Source organism: Ursus arctos, unplaced genomic scaffold (genome assembly GCF_023065955.2).
Source record: "Ursus arctos isolate Adak ecotype North America unplaced genomic scaffold, UrsArc2.0 scaffold_14, whole genome shotgun sequence".
NCBI classification, from domain to species: domain Eukaryota; kingdom Metazoa; phylum Chordata; class Mammalia; order Carnivora; family Ursidae; genus Ursus; species Ursus arctos.
Window position 1 is genome coordinate 10,919,647 of NW_026622808.1, and position 10,861 is coordinate 10,930,507.

The following is a 10,861-nucleotide window of genomic DNA, read 5'->3' on the forward strand; positions in this document are numbered from 1 at the left end:
ACTCCCATCAGGCTCTCAGCAGATTTCTCAGCAGTGAAACTTTGCAGGCCAGGACAGAGTGGGTGGATATATTTATTCAAAGTGCTGAAAGAAAAAAAAACGCTGCCAACCAAAAGTACTTGGCAAAGCAGTCCTTCGGAAATGAAAGTGAAGTACTTTCCTAGATAAACAAAAGCACATCACCACTACGCCTGATTTACAAGAAATGCTAAAGGGGGTTCTTCAAGCTGAAATGAAAGGATGTTAATTAGTAACATGAAAATACATGAAAGTGAACTCACGGGTGAAGGTAAGTGTATAGTGAAATTCAGAATGCTCTTAATACTGTAATGGTGGTGTGTAAATTACTGAACTCTAGTACAGAGGCTAAAAGAAGTATTAAAGATAACTAGTTACGGTAATTTGTTAATAGGTACACAATATAAAAAGATGCAAACTGTGACATCAAAAACATAAAATGTAGTGTGTGCATGTATGGAAGTAAAAGGGTAGCATTTTTGTATGTAATCAAAATTATGCTGTTTTCACCTTAAAATAGAGTGCTATAGCTGTAAGATGCTTTATGCAAGCCTCACGGTAGCCACAAAGCAAAAACCTACAGTAGATACACAAAGGATAAAGAGAAAGGGATCAAAGCGTACCTCTACAGAAAATCATCAATTCACAAAGGAAGACGGCCAGAGAGTAAGTAAAGAATAAAGGAACAGAAAAGCAGCCAGAAAACAATAAACAAGATGGCAATAGTAAGTCCGTACCTGTTGAAATTAAATGTAAATGGATTAGATTCTCCCATCAAAAGACATAGAATGTCTGAATGGATTAAAAAAAAAAACAAAAACAAACCCCAAACAAACACCCAAAACCAAGACCCAACTACATCCTGTCTAAAAGAGACTCATTTCAGCTTTCAGGACACACTTAGGCTAAAGTGAAGGGATGGAAAAAGATATTCCAAGGAAATGGAAATCAAAAGAGAGCAGGAGAAGTAGCTCAACTTATATTAGACAGAATAGACTTTAAGTCAAAAGTATAACTGGGGCGCCTGGGTGGCGCAGTCGTTAAGCGTCTGCCTTCGGCTCAGGGCGTGATCCCGGCGTTATGGGATAGAGCCCCACATCAGGCTCCTCTGCTATGAGCCTGCTTCTTCCTCTCCCACTCCCCCTGCTCGTGTTCCCTCTCTCGCTGGCTGTCTCTGTCAACTAAATAAATAAAATCTTTAAAAAAAAAGTATAAGAGAAAAAGAAGGTCATTATATAATAACGAAGCGTTCAATTCATCAGGATGTTATAAAACCAAATTTGTCAAGCAAATACGAACAGATCCGTAGGCAGGAATAGATAGCAACACAAGTCATAGTAGGGGACTTCTAATACCCCACTTTCAACAATGGAGAGGTGATCCAGACAGAGCATCAGTAAGGAAATACTGGACTTGAACCACATGTTAGATCAAACAGAACGTATGTGTTAGACACACAGAACCCTCCATCCAATAGCCGCAGAATGCGTGTTCTTCTCAAACGCACATAGCATGTTCTCCAGGACAGATCCTATGATAAGCCTCAACAAGTCTGAGAAACTGAAATCATTCAAGTATTTTTTCCAACCACAACGATATGAAACTAGCAATTGCTAACAGGAGGAAACTGGGGAAATTTATAAAAAAGTGGAAATTAAGCAACCCTTTCAATCAATGGGTTAAAAGAACAAATTAAAAGCGGGAAAAAATAGAGACAAATGAAAGTTGAAACACAGCATACCAGAACATATCGCCAGGGGCAGAGTAGGAGATCAGATTTGCAGCAAAAACATTTCTAAGAGGGAAGTTTACAGAGATCTACACTGACATAAAGAAGCCTGACTTTACACCGCAAGGAACTAGAAAAAAGGAGAACAAACCAAGCCCAAAATTAGCAGCAGGAAGGCAATAACAAAGATCAGAGCAGAAATAAATGAGAGGCTAGAAAAACAGAAGACCAACCAAACTAAAAGCTGATTTTTTTCTTAAGATTTTATTTATTTATTTGAGAGAGAGAGACAGCCAGAGAGAGAGGGAACACAAGCAGGGGGAGTGGGAGAGGAAGAAGCAGGCTCCCAGCAGAGGAGCCCGATGCGGGGCTCGATCCCAGGACTCTGGGATCCCTCCCTGAGCCGAAGGGAGATGCTTAACAACCGAGCCACCCAGGCGCCCCTAAAAGCTGATTTTTTAAAAAAGATAAACAAAATCGACAAACATTTAGCTAGACTAAGAAAAAAAAAAGAGAGAGAAAACTCAAATAAATAAAATCAATTACAACTGAAATGGAGGAGACAAAGGATCATGAGGCTGCTTTGAGTAATCATAAGCCAACAAACTGGACAACCTAGAAGAAACGGATAAATCCCTAGAACCACACAACCCACTAAGACTGAATCATGAAGGAATAGGACAACTGGACAGACCTGTAACTAGTAAGGGGCTGAATCAGTAATTAAGAATCTCCCAACGAGGAGCACCCAGGACCAGACGTCTCCCTTGACAGATTCTACAAAATATTTAAAGAATTAGAGCCAATCCTTCTCACCCTCTTCCAAAATGCAAGAGCAGGTAGCCACTTCCCAAGTCACGTTACGAGGCCAGTTCTGCCCTGATAACAAGGTCAGTCAAGAACGCTACAAAGAGAGAAAATTACAGTCCAATATCCCCGATGAACACACATGCAAAAATCCTCCACAAAACACTAGCACCCCAAATTCATCAGCACATTAAAAGGCTCATACACCATGACCAAGTGGGATTTATGTCTGGGATGCCCGGACGAATCGACACAGGCAAACCAATAAATGTGATACACCACATGAACAGAATCAAGTATAAAAATTAATGATCATCTCAGTAGACGCAGAAAAAGCACTTGTCAAAATTAAATTTTTCCATGATAAAAACTTCGACAAACTGGGTACAGAAGGAACATACTCAGTATGGCCGAGGCCATATACGAGAAGGTCACAGCGAACATCACATTCAATGATGAAAAGCTAAACCTTTTCCTTCACGATCAAGAACAAGACGGGGATGCCCACTCTCACCACTTTTTTTTTTAAGACTTATTATTTATTTTGGGAGTGGAGAGGGAGAGAGAGAATCTTTTTTTTTTTTTTAAAGATTTTTTATTTATTTATGTGACAGAGAGACAGCCAGAGAGAGAGGGAACACAGCAGGGGGAGTGGGAGAGGAAGCAGCAGGCTCCCAGCAGAGGAGCCTGATGTGGGATTCGATCCTGGAACGCCGGGATCACGCCCTGAGCCGAAGGCAGACGCTTAACGACTGCACCACCCAGGCGCCCCGGGAGAGAGAGAATCTTAAGCAGACCCCCTGCTGAGCCCGGAGCCTGATGTGGGGCTCGATCTCACAGCCCTGAGATCTTGACCCGAGCTGAAATGAAGAGTCAGATGCTTAACCAACTGAGTCACCCAGGTGCTCCTCTCCCCACGTCTTTGTAACATGGTACTGGAAATCCCAGTCAAAGCAATTAGGCAACAAAAAACCAGAAGGGATCCAAATCGTTAAGAAAGAAGTAAAATTGTTTCTGTTTGCAGGTGGCATGATCTTACAGATAGAAAACCCTAAAGACTCCACTGATACCTGCTAGAATTGATAAAATAATTCAGTAAACTTGCAGGATACAAAATCAACACAGAAACATCAATTGCATTTCTATACACTAACAATAAGCTATCTTTCTGATAGTTTTTTTTTATCTTGTATCAAAATCAATAAAATATTTAGCGATAAATTAAACCAAGGAGGTGAAAAGCTTATACACAGAAAACTGTAACATACTGACAAAAGAAACTGAAGAAGACACAAATAAATGGAAAGATATTCTATGTTCCTGGATTAGAGGGATTAATATTGTAAAAATGTCCCTATGGCCCAAAGCAATCTACAGATTCAGTGCAATCCCTATCAAAATTCCAACGGCATTTTTTCATGCACATGAAAAAATGCAATCCTAAAATTCTTATGAAATCACAAAAACCTCATAGCCAAAGCAATCTCGAAAAAAAAGAGCAGAGCTGGAGGCATCATACTTCCCGATTTCAAACATTATTACAAAGCTAGAGTAATCAAAACAGTATGGTACTGGCATAAAAACAGACACATGGATCAATACAACAGAACTGAAAGCCCAGAAATAAACCCATGCATAAATGATCAATGATATTTGACACAGGATCCGAGATACTCAATGAGGAAAAGATCATCTTTTCAATAAATGATGTTGGAAAACTGGATATCTATGTGCAAAACAATCAAACTGGACTCCTACCTTACAACACTCTCAGAAATTAACACAAAATGGATTAAAAAACTTAAATGGAAGATCTGAAGCCATAAAACTCCCAGAAGAAAATATGGGGGCAAAGGTCCTTGACGTTGATCTCAACAATAATTTTTTGGATATGACACCAAAAGCCCAGGTAGCAAAAGTGAAAATACAAAAGTGGGACTACATCAAACTGGAATGCTTCTGCAAACGAAATGACCAATAAAATGAAAAGGCAACCAATGGAAAGGGGGAAAATATCTGTAAACCATATATCAAATAAGGAGTTAATATAAAGCATATATAAAGAACTCATACAACTCAACAGCAAAACAAAAACAATGAGCAAAAGACCTAAATAGACATTTTTTTCCCCAAAGAGGATGTACGAATGACCAATGGGTACACGAAGAGGTGTTCAACGTCACTAATCATTAGGGAGACGCACTTCAAACAGCACTTCTCTCTGTCTGGAAGACTGTCGTCAAATAGGATAGAACAGGTGTTGGCGAGGACGTGCAGAAAACGGACCCCTTGCACACTGTTGATGGGAATGAAAGTTGGCGTAGCCACGATGTTAAACAGTATAGAGCTGCCTCAAAAAATTAAAAACAGAACTACCCTACGATCCAGGAATTCCAGTTCTGGGCATCTATCTGAAGGAATCTCGAGAGAAGCTATCCGCACCCCCATTTCACTGCAGCGTTATTCACAACAGCCAAGACACGGAAACAGCCTAGGTGTCCTCTGGCTGATAAATGGATAAAGAGAATGTGCCACATATGTCCGATGGACAGTTTTTCAGCCATAAAAAGAAGGAAATTCTGCCATTTGTGACAACACGGATGAGCTTAGAGGGTATTACGTGAAGTGACATAAGCCAGACAAAGGCAAACACACAGTTTCACTTAGATGTGGAATGTTTAAAAAAAAAAAAAAAGAAGGCAAAACCAAAAGTCAAACATAGAAGCAGAGGGTGGAATGCTGGTGGCCCGGGGGAGGGGGGGGCTGGGGGTGAGGAAATGGGGAGACGTTGGTCAGCGGCTACCAGCTTTCAGTTATCAAATGACTAAGTTCTGAGCGTCTAATGTGCAGCCATGGTGACTATGCTTAAGACTGGTGTAGAGCGTATTGGAAACTTGTGGAGAGCAGATCTTAACGGTTCTCATCACACACACACACGCAGGTATGTGAGGTGATGAACGTGTTAATTAACTTGATTGTGGTGAACATTTCACCATGCGTACGTTTAGCAAACCTTTGCACACTTTAAATCCAATTCTACTTGCGAATTATACCTTAATAAAGCTGGCGAAAACAAAGACTTGAGAGTCAGGAAAAAACTGTGCTTCTTTTGATTTGATCTTTTCTATTGTGTTAACAGATATTATGTAACCCTACTACATTCCCCTTTTTGCCTTGCTTGCTAGGATGCTCAAAATCAATTAATAATTAATTATTGGCAAGTAATTGCAAATTACTCGTGGCTTTCATCCTTGCTTTATTTTAAGGTTATTGAATTTGCATGTTTCTGTAAAATGTTCTCTAATCCATCTATCCTTCCTTCCTTCCTTTCTCCCCTCTCTCCCTTCCATCCTTTTTTGAATAGAAGGCAGTGTAACTTATTAAGTCAATCAATCAACTTTGATCCTGGGCCATACACATTTCAGGACCACGAATTCTGCAAGTTTACTCCTATCTGGGTGCGGAAAGAATCCTTTCCACTTAACATCTCTCAGATTTCAAGGGTGCATCTCTGAGCATTAGGGTCGGTTCTAAGGGGATGGCCTGGCAGTGGCTAAGGCCCTGGGTGGCATGGGGAGCCCGCAAGCCTGTGACTGTCCTTGTCACCCACACGGTAGAGGGAGCACGATGTGGGGGTTAAAGGTGTGGATTCTGGCATCAGGGAGGACACGGATGCTGAAATCCACCCCTGCCTCCAGGAACTGTGCAATCTCACCTCTTTGAGCCCTGTTTTTCTCATCTCCATGATGGGGTGATAAGGATATCGGCCCTATGGAGGGAACGGCTGCGACATTTGAGCAAGTGTGCAAGGGAGGCACTGGGCACAAAGCCTGATGTGTTTCCTGCACTGGGCAATGCACCTGCATTATAATTTCTAGGGCCGCCTAAAAACAGTGGCTTAGCCCGATGGAGGGACGCCGGCCAGCATGGGCGCTCCGGAGAGGGGTTTCAGATGTGCTTCAGACCCTCTGTGATCAGCCTGCCCGACTGGCCCCACCCACGCCTCGGCCCCACCCACCCCTCTCCAGGAGCTCTGCAGGGGCCTCACCTGTACTTTGGTTTGCAGATGTTTCAGCCAGAGACCACCAAGCGCTGGAAGCCTCCTGCTTTCTGGGCTCAGGGCTGGGGTGCATCAGGGACTTCCAATTCTCTAGCACCAACGTGGGCGTGGGAGCACTGGGTGACTCCTGGAGTGGTGACTCTTGGTCTGGGGAGCTTGGAAGGGCTTGATAAAAGGGCGAGGAAGGGTCTCCTGGGGGGGAGGGGAAGACAGGAAGGAAATTGCCGAATACTGAGCACCCCTTCTATGTTAGGCCCCTCCGTTCTGAGCTCTTACTACAATCCTTTGGGATGGGTGTTGCTCATCCCAGATTTAAAACCATAAAGATTAAGAAGAACCCACCTTACCCTTTCAACGTTGCCTACTGCTCCCCTCATCCCTCCACTTAGAGCCAACCACGAAAGTACTTTCTACCTCTCCAGATCTGCCCGTCCTGCACATCCCATATAAACTGAATTTCGTGCTATATGACCATTTTTTACTGGTTTCTTTGACTTCTCGTGCGTTCAGGGGTTATCCATGTTGTGGTTTACATCAGTACTTCATTCTTCTATCGGAAAATAATTTCTGTATGTAGAGACTGTATTTTGTTTATCCATTAGTTAATATGCATTTGGGTTGTTGATGCTTTTTGCCTTTTATGAATAACGGTACGATGAAAATTCACGTACATGTTTTTGTGCGAAGGTATGTTTTTGTTTCTCTTGGGAGTGGGTAAGGTGGTGTTTTTTTTGGAGGGAGATGAAAATCTTCTAACACTGATGGCGGCAAACCCCTGAGTTGGACGCTTTAAACAGGTGAATTCTATCTCGATAAAACCACTGCCAAATAGAATCATAAAGACAGAGACACGGTTTTCTCTTAGGAGCCGGTCTGGAAGTTCCAGCGAGAATGTCTATTAGGTAGAAAGATGCTGAGAAGCCACTTAGCAGGGTCGCGCGCCTGCTTTCTAGGACAAGAAGTTACCAGGCAGCCTCTAAACCCGGGACATGGGACTGGGCAGCATCATTCTGCATCACAATCATCACAAGGGAGAAGCAGTGGGACCCGGTGCTGCCTGGGGGGGGGGGCACCAGAGGGGCCCTTGCAAGGGGACATGTGGCCGGTCTAATCCTCTCTCCCACAGTATGTCAGCACTGTGCACTCACACTTCTGTGCAAATGCACTCTTTGGTGTGGATCATGGACGTGCCCATTCTGTACTGGGGGGTGGGGGGAGGGGAGACCGCAGAGCGTGAAGGCTCAGATGGGGAAGTGGGGACAAGGAGGGGGCGAGGATGAAGCGGCTTGCTTCGGCCACACAAAAAGCAGGTGAGGTCAGGGGAAACGAGGGCAGCGGAGCTCGCACTGGGGAGCGGAGAGGTGCGGTGGGCACCAGGGGCAGGGAAAGCAGAGGGGCTGCGCGATGAGCAATGAGGACTGGCACCGCGCGGCAGCAGGAACGGCCGGTACTAGGTTCCAGCCCTGGCTCCGTCTGCAAGCCCTGCCCGAGCGCGGACCAGCCCTTCCACACCGCGCTGAGGCGGGCGGCCACTCAGAGCCGGGAGGAGAAGGGGGAAGAGGCGGGCTGTGGTCAAGATCTGTGGCCGGGGTAGGGGCTCCTGGGTGGGGGCAGTCAGTTGATGTCATGATCTCAGGGTTGCTAGCTGGAGCCCCGCGTCCGGCTCCCCGCGCAGCGCATTGTCTGCTGGAGATTCTTTCCCTCTGCTTCTCCCCCCTCCCGCCCCCCAACTCAAAATAAACAAATCTTAAAACAGAAGATCTTCAGCCCGGGCTACTCAGGATGGTGGAGGCGGAAATAAGGTGTAAGTCAGGAAAGGGAACTACGCGGCTGAGGAATGAGCCTGCCCTCCTCTTGGGGGCTTATCTGGGGAGCACAGTCTACCCTGGAACTTTCCAGACCACCCTGGCCCTGAGGATGTTCAGAGTCCGAGATAACCCCGAGCTCTGCCTGGGCAAGGACGGTCCTGCACCTGGTGCCCAGCAGAGTAAGACGTGCCACCCGCCCAGCCTAGGTCTCCTGCCCCCATCTCTCACTTCCGACGGCGTGTCACCTCAGCGGTGGAACCTTCTAGAAGATTGCTTCCAGGCCGCCTGCCTCCACCACCCCAGCCTGGCTCCCCCAACCCTCTTCCTTCCCCTTTCCTCCACCTAGAGCCCCATGCAGCCCCAGGCTCACCTGGGTGGAAATCGGGGGGGATGCCGGGGCCGGCAGGGCCAGCCTTAGGGTTCCACATGTGTCCAGATGTGCCCGGCGGCTGTCTCCGACTCCCCGTCTCTGGGTCCTGGACGAACTTCAGCACCTCGGTGGAGGTGGGCCCGCTGGGGGACTGCTCGCTGGGTGCACTCGGGGAGCAGGGGAACCAGGGGCACTCGGCTGCGGGAGGCAGACACAGAGGTGGGGGCTCGTCGCCGGGACAGGCAGGACCTGGGGGCTGAGGCCGGGGTTCTGCGCACGAAGCAGCTCCGCTGTCTGCGCCAGGAGAGGCCTGCGACCCCTGAGCCGCGGAGACCGGGGTTAAGGAGCACTCGCTGCCTGTCAGGCTCGCTGCTCCGTGTTTCCCGCGGATTATTTCCTTAACTCTCTCACGGTCCAAGGAGACAGGCTTTCCCACTCCCGTTCCAGAGATGAGAAACAGGCAGAGACGCCGGAAGGCGCTTGCCCGACATGGCGCCCGCCGCCGCGGGGCTCCGGGGCCCGCGCTGCCGACGGCGTCAAAGTAGTTGCACCTGGGAGCTGGGCGCCTCCCCCCACCCCGCGCGCCTCTCTCCCCCGCGCGCGCCTCCCCCCCGCGCGCGTCGGGCCATCAGCCCCTCCCCCAGGCGCCGCGGGGACTCAGGGCGGCCTGGAAACAAACTTGGCTTGGCGAGTCACTGCCCAGAGGAAGGCCTGGAGGGGGCTCCTCGGTGGGGGTCCCCAGGGGATCGGGGGCCAGGCGATGGCCAGGGGACAGAGGGGGTTTTTGCGCTCACCTGACATCAAGGCCGCCTCTGCCCGGGCCTGGGCGCAGAGCCCGCTCAGGCCCATCTGCTCCCAGGTGTGGAGGGCCAGGTCCCAGGCCCGCTGCTCCCCATACTGAGCCACCAGGTGTGAGGCCACCTCCAAGCCACCCGCCTTCTGCAGCTGAGCCACGGTGGGGCCGGGAGAGGGCCCGCAGAGCGGCTTCTCAGACAGCCGAAGCTGGAACTCCTTCAGTTCCTCCTTCCCCATCACGTCCAGGTACCAGGCCAGCCGCCACTGGACTCTGCCGGCCGTCTCTGCCTTGCTGAGGGAACCTTCGGGATGGCCACTGGGCTGGGGCTGGTGGCGGGCGCAAAGGGGCGTCAGGCGGGCAAAGGACAACGGTCTCCCTTCGCCTCTGCCCCTCTCCTGTCCCAGGGCAAGACGCCCACTGGGATCATTCGTCTGCGTCGGGTCCATTCCTGAATTCCTACTCAGCACTCAGCACGAACTCTAGGGCCGCTGCCCTTGCGGACAGCGCGGGGGGGTGGGGGTGGGGTGGGAGCCAAGCGCGGGAGGGAGGAGCCCAGAGGGCCTGGGAGACATAGAAGAGCCCGGGCTCTGTGGGGGCGCTAGAGTGGGGTGCAGCCGGCCAGGAGAGTGAATGGGATGTGCCCGAGACACTCATCCTTCCGTGCTCCTCAGGGTCCTAGCCTGAGCCTCGATGGTGCCGGAAAGTGTGTGAGCCAAGCGCTCCAGGCCTCTTCACGCCCCTCTTGGCCATGGCACACCGTCCGCGGGGAAGAGCCAGAGCCAGAGCCCGCAGAGGAAACAGGCTGGGCATGCCGGAGACCCGGGAGGGGCCCTCTCCGCAGGCGGGGGTGGGGGGTGGGGTCTGGGCTCAGACAGGCCGCCGTGGGGCGGGGCTCAGACCCACGTGACACCCAGAGCTCTTTCCTGCCCGGGGCCTCGCAGCCAGGGTGTGGACCCTCCCGGCAGGTGGGCGTCGCCTGGGGGGGGCGTGCTCGGGATGGGCGTGCTCGGGATGGGTGGAGTCACTAGGGCAGCTCCTTACTGAACCGCTCCGTCCTGGCCAGGGGGCCTGCCCCCAGCCCGTCCTGGGTGGCCAGCCTTCCTGAGCCCCACTGCCCATCCCGCTGAGCCACGAGGGGTACCCAGGTGTGCGTTCCTGGCCCCAGGGGCGTCTGCTTGCCGGCACTCAGCTACCAGAAGTTCCCGCCAGAAAGAGGAACAACCCCCGCCCCTGGCCATAAAGCGGGGCCTCTGGGGAGACAGGCGCCGGCTGT

General features: G+C 49.7%; 1 protein-coding gene across 3 annotated transcripts in view; it reads right to left on the bottom strand.

Annotated features, from left to right (window-relative positions):
- The window catches only part of NLRP1 (NLR family pyrin domain containing 1), a 35,041-nt gene extending 24,648 nt beyond the window's left edge, over positions 1-10,393 (bottom strand). For 2 of the 3 annotated variants that reach the window (XM_048226903.2, XM_026520711.4), the window contains exons 1-3: positions 9,587-10,391; positions 8,793-8,990; positions 6,603-6,806 (exon numbers count right to left, since the gene is read on the bottom strand). In XM_048226903.2, the coding sequence (XP_048082860.2) occupies positions 6,603-6,806; positions 8,793-8,990; positions 9,587-10,034 (850 nt within the window). In that variant the 5' untranslated portion in view covers positions 10,035-10,391. Of the gene's footprint in view, positions 1-6,602; positions 6,807-8,792; positions 8,991-9,586 lie in introns of all 3 variants that reach the window. The other variant, XM_057311379.1, reaches the window with a different exon arrangement.
- Between the last annotated feature and the right edge of the window lie 468 nt (positions 10,394-10,861).